General features: G+C 37.8%; 1 protein-coding gene across 1 annotated transcript in view; it reads left to right on the forward strand.

Moving 5' to 3' along the window:
- ADAMTSL3 (ADAMTS like 3) overlaps positions 1–13,215 on the forward strand; it is a gene marked incomplete at its 5' end in the record, with an annotated part of 185,956 nt that overhangs the window by 76,951 nt on the left and 95,790 nt on the right. The window contains 2 exons of the mRNA XM_082322576.1: positions 7,739–7,866; positions 10,257–10,302. Of these exons, the coding sequence (XP_082178702.1) occupies positions 7,739–7,866; positions 10,257–10,302 (174 nt within the window). The remainder of the gene's footprint in view (positions 1–7,738; positions 7,867–10,256; positions 10,303–13,215) is intronic.

Consider the following 13,215-nt stretch of genomic DNA (forward strand, 5'->3'; position numbering starts at 1 on the left):
AACAGATTGCTGTTGTCCAGAGGAGAGGACAGAGGCAAGTGCTCCTCTTGTAAAAATCAGTTATGTAATAAAAATGTACCCTGAGACTTCAGTGTAGGTCATCAAAGCCTGTCAGCAGTGAGTAAAACTAGAATTTGTGTGGTTTTTTTTTTAAACTCATCTGAACAACATAGTTAACTCAGAAATTGAAAAATAGCAACTCAGTTATGTTTTAACTACTTCAGTGCTGATTCCTTTTAGCAGGAACATGTAGGTGCTGTCCTTAGCTGTTGTTAGATACAGAAATAACTGCAGGAGTCGGGTATACTAATGCAGTTGCTTTCTGCTTGGAGTTGTTAGGACAGGAACCACGATTCCTTCTCCATGCCCACAAATTCCATGTTCCCTCTGTTACTGCTCACAACGAAGGAAGGAGGTGATACAGACTGTTTTCAGTGCCAAAAGCCTCAGCTAGCTCATAGGTGCCAAACAGCCAAGCAACATTTCATCCCTTCCTGGATGCCAAAAGCCTCAAGTATCCCTGCTCCACCTGCCAAAACCTCCAACTTTGTCCTGACAACTCCTGCAGTGCAGGCCTGTGTTGTCAATATGAAATTTTGCAACACACTGACAATGGAAAATCTGGATGCAGTATGATACTGAAAAACATGCTGGGATTCGCCTACAGTTTAGTATCAAGATGAATTACGCTGTAAATATTTCCTGTGTGTGACTCTTTTGCATGTTTTATTTTCCAAAACTTGAATTTGAATTTATTCAAAACTGCTGTAGAATGAAAATATATTGCAGAATTCAACACTGATGGCTCTAAACTACATCTGAGCCCCCAGATGTATTCTTTTGTGTGGCTGAATAAGTCCATCATTTGCCTTTTAGCTCATTTCTTGCTGGTGATTCTCCTGGGCTGTCACTGACCTTTACCAGCTTGTGTTTCTGAAATGCTCTTTCTGTTACCAGGCACAGATTCCATTTTGCAGTCAGTTCCTAGTGCGTGGACACCCCTACACAGTGGCAAGGCCCAGTGCAACAATAGCTAATGGGACTGAAATAATGTTAGTAATATAAAAAATAATTACTTCTAAACATCTGCTTAAAATAGCTGCATTTACTCCCAGGTGTTTTTTATCAGTCTAAAATAATGATGCATTGTTTTTTCTCCAGGATTTCATAACTCCGGATACATCCTTTTTAAAATACAGAATAATATATAATTTACTTTGGTACATATAAGTAAAAGATTTATTCAACTTAATGACATATACAGTGCACAATTAGGTAATACATAATGCACCTAGCAATAGCAGAAATATATCAGGAAATGTCTTGAAATCTGTCATAATGAAACAAGTGGAAGTTTTTCTGCTAAAATCAGGTAACGAAAGATCTCATTAATAACTCTCATTTGTCTGGAAATAAGTTTTGACTGTTCTTCTATTTAGTTGCTGCCACAACTGAAATAGTTTTTCCTAAATCTGTAATCTGCATTCTACACCTTACTTAGATTGAACAAAATAGAGGTGTAAATCATTTTTGTATGTGACCTTAGCAGGGAAAGAGATTTCTAGCATAGTTTGTCACAAAGCCATAGACATAACAGCCAGAGTTAAAAGTGAAGGGTACAGTTCTGAGGCTGAATAGCATATCCAGTGATTATCTGCAGGTAAATACTTGTTCCTTCGGTTATGCACTCTGCTCATGGATACAGTCAACAGTGCAATTTGATACCTTTTCCACTAAGTGTGGTGTCTGGAAAGAAGAATCTGGGAAACGCATCACAGAGCTACTCAGGCAGGATATTTTCCCTTCAGTGCCATAATTCCTTGCGCTACCTCTGTTTGGAGCTGTTGTAGGTATGAGGAGAAGAAAACGGCATAGTGCAGTGCTGCGCATGAAGATTAGTGAACAGCAACATAACCTCGTGCTTTGGAAGACTCTGAAAGTCAGGATAGTGTTAATAGTATTTATGGGTTGTGAGAGTGGGAAGAAGCAATAAAAAGGAAATGCTTCATCTCTGTTCAAAATACCATCAAGGATGAAATTCACTCCTGGGAGAAGGGCCAGTACTGAGCTTTGGGTATTGCTTAATTTAGGCCTTCAGTGGGACTGAAGTGGTGTTTATACCCTTCAATAGGTTCTTTCACTTGGGTGAATTTAATCTGAAGAATCTAAATTCTGTATGGAGGAATGTAGTTATATGCAATGTGTTATTAAATAGCAATATGATATAGCTGTGCCAATGTAACTCCTTATGGGGATTCTCTTTTGGAGTTTGGCATGCCTTTTCGAATTAATACAAACCACTTCAATAAGAAGGCATGAGAAAAACCAAAGAGTGCTCACCCAGAGAGCTGCAGTGATGTAGGCATAGTAGCAGATTCATTGGTAAATATTCCTGCATAACCAAGTCTTTACTTGTTACGACAAAGTCTTATTTTGTGAGCCACGTCACTCTAACCTGTTTGAGCAGAGCATTTTATACATCCGTCCAGCCCTAGGCGTCGTCTGCATTGGTAGATGCTGCCCAGAGGTTGCGTTGAATCTCGTCTAGAACCTGGCAGAGCTGAGCACCCTGCTCTGGGGAGGTGCTCAGGGGCAGGTCGCAGGGCAATTTGGGGTAGTTTGTGTTACGATACGTACATGGCAGAGGGACTGTCACCTCGGGACTCTTGCAGATGAACCTGAGTGTTGGGTCTCTACATTTCTTTCATAACACATTCTGTTACAATAATTCTCATGTGTCAAATGCTGTGTACTTGGCTTGTGTTTGTATTTAAAGCAAAAATATATGTTAAAAACTCTGGAAAACAAACGTTTAAGGTATTGGAGCATTGCTGTTGAGAAGCTGAATCTTTGTTATGCTGGACGCTAAACATTTACATATCCAAGCCTTATGTAATGGATGTCTGAATAATAACAAAACTGCATAAACTGACCTTCATTCTCTGGCACCACATCTCCTTTGAAGTCTGCATGACCAAATTCAAGACAATTATGTCATCCTTCATAACAGCCAAACAAAAGTTTGGCCAAATAGTCATTTTTCTCCATATAACAGCACTGTGTTTGATTTTTGTAATGTGTGTCAATGTAGCTGTTGTTATTTACTGGGTGTTACAAGTGACAGTAAAAATCCCCTTGTTTTAGATTAATGATCAGCCCTTGTAACATCTGGATTTCATTTATTTTACCTCAGTGCCCACTTCTGCTATACTTAGTTACTTTGAGTAGTACATTGCAAGGCAAGTACGGCCTGAAAACACACACACACAAATAATTTGCAGAACATAGTGTTACAGTATGTACCCATATGCGGCAGAAGTAAAACAGAGCCCTGGATGGAAGAAGGAAAACTGGCACTAACATTTTTCCTCTGTCCAAATCTACCAGTGCCACACTTTTGGTAAAATTCTCCATGTACGAGGCTGCTTCTCTCAGTTAATGGTTGTCAGCAGAGACTCAGATTGCACGTTACTGGGCCTCAGACCTTGAGGAAACCTTGGCATACTGTCATCTCAGTCTTTGAGACTCTGCCTATGTCACCAAGTGCTTCAAAACTTGTAGTTTATTTTCCCCCATCCCCTGATTCAAGTGATCCTTGCCCAAACCCATATGCAGTGCCATGACTTACTCTTTTTTTGCTTTCAGAATGAATTATAGATTGGATGCATAGATTGAGATGAAATATTTGAAACTACCTTTATTGTATAAACTGGATTAATTTCTGCAGAGAACATCGTATAGGTTCTTAAACATTGCTTTGAATGCAATGCTTGCGTCTAACCCTGCGTTACAACTGGATACAACTCCCGCTAGCATAGCTGGATCCTGTGGAAGTGTGACACCTTTTGCCATCTAGTTCTATGCAAAGAGCAGCAAATCATCTAGGTTGTGTTTATAGCTGTTTTAAGTGATTTTTATCTGGATTCACTACAGCACTTGTGACTTTACTTGATCATGTCACATCATGGGTGCGCATGTGCATGCACACATTTATGTATGTGTAGGTACGTACGTACTTTCACAATGAATATGCTCAATGTAAGTGTGGCACTTCATCTGTTGCAAAATCAAACCACTAAAGGAAAAACACTTCCATTCTAATATGCTTCAGCAAAGCTTCGCTGCTGAACCACGTTAGAATTATGACTGAAGACAATAAAAACATGAACAATTGAAGTTAAGAAGCAAACCATGAATGCAGTCCTGAGGTACAATAATACTCTTTTGTGCCCAATTGCAATTACCTCTTGATTTAATTCCTAAATGAGCTTCCAAGGTTTTGTTGGTTTAAATCATGATGTTGATGATCTTTTCTTTATTTTACTTCAATTTCGTACCATGGTGTAGACAAATGTAATATGTAGAGTTTATGAAACCAGACAGCTAGTAAATCAATATTATTTTGCTAGTAAATTACTAAGCCAGTGCAAGCTGCTTTTAACTCTTTCCCATGGGACAAATAGTTTGAACTAGCTGGAGTTTAAATCAACACTGTGGGCACTGAATTAGTCAATGATTCTGAAGAAGGCTTTGTTGGCATAAACTTCTGCTTTGATCATCCTAGTATTTACAGCTTTTTAATTAGATACAGTTCAGAACAATGGCTTTTATCAAAGCAGTTTGCTAAGTGAACAACTGGACATTGTTTAGGGCTTTAGATGACATTCTGTCTGTTAATATCATGTGGCTGGTTTTAATACAATGATGAAGTTAGGATTATTTTAGGCATTGCCACTGCTTTGTCAAAAGAAACTCGCTATTCTGAAAGAGTGTGGCATGTATTGCTTTTGTAATATCATAAGTTTAATAATTTCTCGACATATTAAAAAACAATCATTTGCCTTGGGATTACAGAGGACGAACTTTAATTTTGCACTCATAAATTTGAAAGAAGTGACTCTTTTGTTCATCTTGACTTATTTTCATGTGCTGAGTGATTTGTTGGGAAGTGGTGAGCGCTTTTTGCTCACGATTGAAGGCAGTTGGTTCCATTTTCAGTGTCAGACATTTCAGAGTTGGCTTCTGATGTAAAGTAAACCCAACGCCAGCACAAAAATTCCTCGGGGATCTTGGCAGAGCTGGGCTCTATCGTTTCTGGAACAGTAGATTGGCCTGAGTACACTTTTAAAGCTTTACAATGTTTGTAAAATTTGTAAACTTAGGGGAGCAAGAAAGTTAAGGAGCCACTGATGTGTTTAGACCAACTTCTGCAGTTTACTGTTCAAATGGAGATAGCTTATCCTCTAATTAGCAAAATTTTTTTTACAAGCTCAAGGTTTTTGATGAAGAGATGGAAAAGTTTGGAAATTGCAGACGTTTGTTAGCTGCTTAACTTTGGGGAGTAGTGCTATTATACTAAATCTGCCTACTTTTATTAATGCCTTTAAAATGTGTTTGAGTAGTCCTTCTGCCTAAGTTAAGTGTAGCTAAGTTTAACTATTTGCCATTTGGGTTTCTAAAATGATCCTTGTTCAATAGTTATATGAACAACTGCGGTGTGAATGCATCCTGAGTGTAACAGCTCATTCACAGAAACAGGCCAGTTCTGTGGCACGTGGTTGGTTTTTGTTTGTTTGTTTGTTTGTTTTTTTGTTTTGGTTTGGTTTGGGTTTTTTTGACTATAATATTTAGGAGAAAATCCCTTTGCCTACACCGTGTGGTGTTGAGTCGTATTCCTTGCATGGTGCTATTTTGAGAACAGCTTTGTTTCTATTGTTTATCATTTTCACTTCAAGCTTGGTAGGCTTTTATCTGAGTCAACTTTCTTCATGGCTGAAGATGAGCTGACTGTCTGTACTGTTGAATTTAAGGACAGTTATGTATTTTTTCCCCTTGTACCATAAGATTTGAATTACACATCCCTCGCTTTTATCACTTTTGTGAGGCATTTTGGAAGAAAATAGGACTGAGTCTTCTTCTCGTGAGCTTACTGAAGTTATTTCTTAGAGAAAATATGGCTTACTAAAGTGTGTTCATCTGGTTTAGTAGTAGGATATATACTAATCTCTTGCACTTCTCTGGATCTAGTCACTCATGAAAATCTTTTCAGCATTTTAAACATCCTTTTTTTTTGGCACTTACGAAGACTTAAATGTTGAGTTGGATGCAGTTTATTTGGTAATGTTTTTATCTCTTTGCCTTATGTTTGCTGACAGATAGCCCTTTGGTTGGTGTTTCTGTGCACTTGTTTTGTGGGAGGGGGAGTAATCTGAAACACCATCTGATTAAGTTGTGCCTTCCTATGGTTTCAAAAATAACACAGTCAGGTGAATGTAGTGCCTTTGTTTATCCGAGGTCTGTTTGGATGCCCACGGAAGTCAACAGGAATAAAAAATTGGCTGTATAAATAGTTGTTTCAGTAAAGCTTGGATGAACCCTTCAGGTTCTCTTGTTTGTGATTGTATTGGGCCAGAGTAAATATCAGTCAATATTCTCTGTCACCCGAGAGAAATGACTCATTGCCTCATTTTTATCCACAATATGACTTTCATTCATAATGGTGTTAATAGCTGTTACGTTATTATGTTTGCAGTAGTTTATGTGCACACTCTATCACCACAGTGATTAGAGAAATTGGTGTTTTCATCTCAGCCTGGGTGTAATTTAGGGTTCTAAAAATCTTAATTTCTTTATGATAACAGGCCCATCGTATGTCTGACAACTCTTAGGGAACCATTATGTTTGACATTTTACTATAAAAATCTGTGCATGTTTTTTCAAGAGAGAATTTTTAAAGGTTGCAGGCACAGAGGAATGAAAGTAGAATGTAAATGGAACAGCTGCTGAACAATTATAGTGAAGTCAAAGAAATGCTTGGGGAAATCCTGAATTTGATTTTCCTATGGTTTCTTCGTGAAGAAAATCATAAACCAAAAAGTAATCTCTTCAAGCAGGACATTACTGAATGATTTGATTCATATCACTTTTTAATATTGAACTATTGTGCTAAGCTGCGATTTTCTAAAATGTTTTGATAATTTTCTCTGGGAAATGTCAATTTTCTTAAACAGGATACAATGCAAATGAAAAATGACATTTTTAAGAGGTCAAGCAGAATTTTGGGTTTTGTCACAAATCTTTAATTTCTATATTTATGGTGTCTGGTAATGTTTTTGAAGCCTGTGTAAGTGAATTTAAGCTTAAATCAGTGTTTAATTACTGTAGCCTAAAAATCTTTAAGCCTTTTTCCCCAATTTCTTTCAAATTAGTGGCACTTTTTGTAATGAAGTTGTATTCTTGGTTTGTTTCCCTGATTGCAGTTCTGGGCATGCACTTTACAAAAGATTTGAGTTGCTTAATTTCTGTACTACTGCTGAGTGCAGGCATACTCGAGGAGATAAAAAGAGACTTTCATCCTCTCATTAGTCCTGGATATGAAACTTCTTTGGTCAGGATTTCAGAAAGCCCAGCAGCCTGCTCAGAACATGACGCCTGGTCTGGCTGCTTGAGATCAATTGTGTAGTTCCTACACCATGTATTGGACATACGTACATTGGGAATGGCAGCATATATGGACATAGCAGTCTGTCGGTAGAATGCAACGCATCAAATACACTGTATCTTCAAAGACTCTGCTTCCTTTCCCATGTAATTATTATATGTTAAAATAGTAAATAAGTTTGAGATACTGTAAATAAAAAGCAAAGTAATATACTCTGTAGTATTAATGCCAAGCAGTAAATCATGTACCAAATCAATTAATGGTTTTTTTTGTCCTCTCCATCCTCCATTTTTTCAGACCTCCAGAATTACCCGCTCTGATGAAGATAAGGAAGGCTCCTGGGATGCCTGGGGGGCCTGGAGTGATTGCTCACGGACCTGTGGTGGGGGAGCCTCTTATTCGCTGAGGAGATGTTTAAATGGCAGGTAAGCCACATGCTTACGTGTATTTATTCTTCTGCAACTCTGCCATATTTCCCTCTCCTCTGATCCATTGTTGCGTCTGTTTCTGGAACCGAGTGCCGTGTGCAGATCAAGTGTTATGAAATCCTGCTTTTAATATACTTTCAAAATATATTAGACAAATATCTGAGCCTTCAACTCTGATAGAACTTTAGCATGTTATTAAATATGTTTGTGGAATAACAAGAATGATTTATTTAGTACAGTCAAAAACTGAGAGAAGTCCCTGTCACCATAATACAAAGTGAATGGTGAGTTACCTGCATACAAATTAGCCTGCACTTGAACATTACTTGAAATAATGTTCAAGTGCAGGCTCCTCCATGTCTTCCCTGTAGTAAAAAACAGGTGACTTACTCCATGTATAGATGTATCAAATGCTGCTTTCTGTTAGGAAACTTTTTCTCTGCCAGTTCTTTCTATGCAGTGGTCCTGGTGGCCACATGTTTTTGTGGAAAAGCCTCAGTGTAGCTTGAAGAGAACAGCGTATGCGGTGAAAACAATTTACCTCAGTAGTAAAGCTGGACTAACGGAGGACTTGTTGCTACAATCCTGAAAGTATGAGTAATGCAATAGGCTTGTAGTCAGGCGAGAAGAGATCCCAACCAGCCTAGAAGCATCTGTGCTGGCGTCCGTAATTGCTTATTATTAATTATTCTTAAACGTTTTTAAAACTGCTGATTATGTTTAAATTTCTATTTTGTTGAGATTTTTTTAAATTAAATGTAGTATCACCCAGGAAGTCAATTTTTCTTAAGGAAGGCTTGTAGTGTGATACATTAGTTAAGTGCAAACTGTATGAAATACATAGCTAAAGACGATTGATTAAAACACTGCCTGTTTCTTTTAGTGCAAAATGCACAAAGATCTTTGAGAAAAGTAATATTTCCAGCAAGAAGCCGTGATATTCTACCACTGTGTTAGGGACTGTGAAACGAGCTCAATAAATTGTAGCGATATAAATTCCACTGTGGTTTTATTAATATTTTTAATATGTTCCCCTGTGAAAAACATGTGTTTTCCATACCTTGACAAATGTGTAGTTTAAAAGGTTTTTTTCTGTTTTATTGTTGTTGTAATGTCCAGGAAATGCGCAATTGTGAAACAAAGTTTTCACATTGGTATGTATCATAAACATTTTTAACTTGGACCTTGCAATGCAATCACTCTTGCAAAAGAGTGGAAATTTGAGACATGTAATATTTTGAGCCTGGAGAGTTGTACCTTCAGCTGAGCTGGTTGAACTCTTGCTCCAGGCATCCATTGCTTTTTCCTTTTCAAATGATATTTTTCAATCCCTCACACATATTAAAGAATTTTGTAATATTTGCAATCAATTTTCATGCAAAAAGTGGAAAATTTAGTCCAAGCTGTAAATTACCAGCTATACATTCATGCATTCTTTAATGTAAGGCAGGTCTTTTTGGTATGAAGGGATTATTCCAAAACACTATTCCTGATTTTAGAGACATCACTAATTATAACTTCCTGTCAAGTCATTTGAAATATGTTTTCAGTTCTATCAAGGGCTTGATTTTGCCATTCTTAAGAAGAAGAATATCCTCCCCTGTGCAAAAGTGCCGGTCAGTTATTGAGAAGTTTTGCAAACTGTGTCCCTAAAAAAAGTGTGAAACCCACACATCCCCATATTTATGAGACCACAGTAAATAATCATGACTTTATCATATGCCTGTTACTTCATCTACTAACAACAGACTTTGCTGAGGATCTGAAGTGCCTGGATTTCAGGATTCGCATGCATTGGGCACCTTAGAAATGCATGCAGTCCATGAGAATTATATGTAATTTAAAATTATGAATTCTGCTCAAGTGGCTTTGGGTCAGTAAAATTATGTCCTGTTCCTCAAAAGTATTGCATTCATTTTTGGGAGAAAGGAAAGGTTTAAGGCTGTTTTTCTTTTCCTCAACAGAATGGGAGAAAGGAAAATGAATGCTCATTAGCCCTATGCTTGATTAAAGGATTGCTTAGATATTCTGATCCTCTTTTCCTCTGGGTTACATCCCGTGGATTAGAAGTAGCTTTGCTGAAGTCAGCATAGATCAGGCTTAGGGATGCCTTGTGAAATCTTTTTCACAAAATAAATGTGTTTTTCATCAGGTTTGCAGTAAATTGGGCTTACAGGGAAAGCCACACGTTCTTTGCTGAAGAGAGACAGGAGTGTAACCTGTTGAGTCCCCAGACCCCCTTTGTATTTAAACCTTGTATTTTGAGTCCAAATTATGGCAGGGCAGTAGCAATAAAAGTCTAATTTTCAAGAGAATAACTAGCTGTAAACCAGGCAGGGTTGTGTTTTGCTGTTACTCAGTGTAACCATTTTTACTCTGTTTTTCAGGAACTGTGAAGGTCGGAATATTCGATACAAGACCTGCAGTAGTAATGTGAGTCTGGCCTTTAATCCTATTTTACTTATTCAAACAATGTGTTAAAGTTTAAGAAATGCTGCTTCTTGTTTAAAACCTTACGGTGCATAATTTTCTTTCCATCATTATTACCATTTTTAAAGCTTTCAGTCTGCATGACACCACGAGGTCTCAAATTTAGGCTTCCCAAATGGACATTTTCTTTTGAAATTATAGTGCCAATTGTGATTCAGAATGTTTTATATCATTTATTAGGAAAGTTACACATTTTGGAGGATTAAAAAATCAGATCTCATCTTAAACTAGCAAGTGCTTTTCCTGGGGGTGCTGTCTTTCAGATGAAGCATTAAACTGAGCTCCTGATCATTTGTGATTATTAATGATAAGGTAGCACTCTTCACATGAGCAAAGAGGTTAACCGCCTGTGTCCCTTTCAAATCTTTAATTGGGTAATTACTCCTTATATCCCCTCTGTTTGCCTAAGCCCAGATATTTATATGTCTATATGCAAAAGCATGTATATTTAGGTACACTGGCATAGACAATTTCCGTGACTGAATGTAAAGCCAGAGTTTTGGCTATACAGTTGCTGTTACTGTGTTGCAATCACACTTTAGTTTTACAGACACATTTTATGAAACCCAGTCATATACAGCATGCTTCATGACTTGTGCTCAACTGATTTGCAGTGATGCTTTGTGCTGTTTAAACAGCTGCTGCTTTTCACCCCAGATGTTGTAGTCTGTTCAAGGTGTGCAGCTCATGGAGGTCTCTGCGATACCACTGATCAACAGACCATGTGTACAAACACAATAATTCAGGATGGTTTATGGTCAGCAGTCACCCCTTTTGCACGGGTTACCTTACAGTACAATGTGACATTCATATAATCCCATTCCAGAAAAGAGAGAGGGTAGATAAGTAATTAAAGCAAAAGCATCTTTTTATTTGATTTGATTTGATTTTACTGTAGTGCATTTTATTAATCTGCTTCTGGCTCTGGGAGAAAGGCAGCAATTTTCACAGAAATACCCCTTAAAAGGTGAGGCCTGTGTTTCCCTTGGGTTGAATTATACCCAGGCAAAAGCAGGTGATACTCATGTCATTGCTAACCCAGTGATTTCTGCCAGCAGCAGGCAGCTGTGAAGTATGACATGTTCTCCTTAGGAGGCGGGACACTGGAAGTTGCCCAGTAAATATGTTGAATCAGTGTATCTCCTGGGAGAACTGGCCATTCCCACTCTTCAGTTTGCCACACCTACAGTTTCTTGTGTGCCAGTTGGCTTCTGCCCTCCTCAAGAACAAGGCTTGCTAGCACCTTGAATTGCTCTAACACTCCACTCCTCAGTGTTGGATGGATTTTCCACCACAGCGGCTCACAGCCTGTTTCTGCTGGCAGAAGCTAGTGGAAGTGATTAATGAATCAGGCCCAGTGCATGCAAAAGTCAGATTCTGGAGACAAATCCTGTCACTTGGTCTTTCAGAAGAAAAGGCCTAGCAGTTTTGTGCACAATATCCTTAGCTCATAAATAAAAATGCCACATGCAAAAAATACCATAATCTTTTAAAGCTCTGTGATAAGCTAAACTGCAGCCAGCCAGTATGTAAGCAATAAAACTGCCACTGCAAAATCTATTTGCTACATTCCTTATCTAGATATCTAGTTGTATGCATTGTATACAGTAATATACCTCTGATTGCTTGATCCCGTGCACTACAGCTTCCTATGCAACAGTACAAGCAAGTCAATGTCGTATACCTTGTTCCTCCAGTGAAAGGACTAGAAGAGTATCCAGTGTACAGAAAAAGGAGAAAGAAGAGATGAATTTGGGCATATTTTCTGCTGTAAGCAGAGGTCTACAAGCTTTTAGGATATGCCAGAGCACTTGTGGACACTGTTCATTTTAAGGATTATGCAGTAAAAATCTGATGGAAATGAAGGCGCTCTATGCTTCAGCATAGAGAAAATTAAGATGATTGCTATATCCTTTCTGAACGCCCAGGGAGTTTTTCTGAAGTCGCTGGGGCCTGTTTTTTAACTTTAGGACTTATTTTAAAGCGATAAGTGGCAAGCGCCTTGTATGTGAGTCTGTTTGAATTTATGATGATTCAAATGTTAATTTCCAGACAGGAAGCTGCCTTTACAGTTCTGCTTTTGGGGCATGTCTGAAAGGGATCAGGTTTCCATTTCAGTTCAGATACAGCCAGAATCTCCCAGGAATGGTTTTTCCTAGATTATGGATCAGATAATGGAGAACTCCTGAGAAAAATATATTTCATGAGATTTCCACTGTTAATACAGCTCGTCTTTGAATTTGGTGTCACTGAATTCAAACCCAGTATTAGACCTGACTTAACCTTGAAATGGGAGCTTATACCTTATGTAAACCTGGACTACTAGGCCAGTTGTGTTTCAAATGAAATAATTTTCCCCAAAGCATTATTTCTAATGAATGCTTCTCACTTTAGGAGTAAAATTTTAGTTTGAAAATTACGAGTTTAAACTAGCTTCTTTCCATATTAGTAGGTATTATTGCTAACCACATGAGACATTCAGTATATATACACTGTGTAAAGTTGTCTGCAAATGTAATTTTGCTACATGATACATTACACCACTAACATCTATATTGGGGAGTACAAATGAAGCACAACTTAATATGTGTGTCATTCTAATGAAAAGAACAAGAATCATTTTACCAGAAAATTGGTTTCATCTGGATTTGTAATAGAATAGTAGTAAGTTCATTGAACTCAAGCATAGTTCCAGAATAATATTAGTGATATTTCAATCAAAAAATTAATTCAAGGTCTTAGCAACAAAATAATTGGTGAGATTAAGGCATATGTATAGCCTGCTTATCTTTCTATCATAACTGAGATGCCAGGTGCATGATTTCCTAAAACTACATGTATGCTTTCAGCTTTTCG

The sequence above is a fragment of the Platalea leucorodia genome (assembly GCF_965183815.1).
Source record: "Platalea leucorodia genome assembly, chromosome: 9".
NCBI classification, from domain to species: domain Eukaryota; kingdom Metazoa; phylum Chordata; class Aves; order Pelecaniformes; family Threskiornithidae; genus Platalea; species Platalea leucorodia.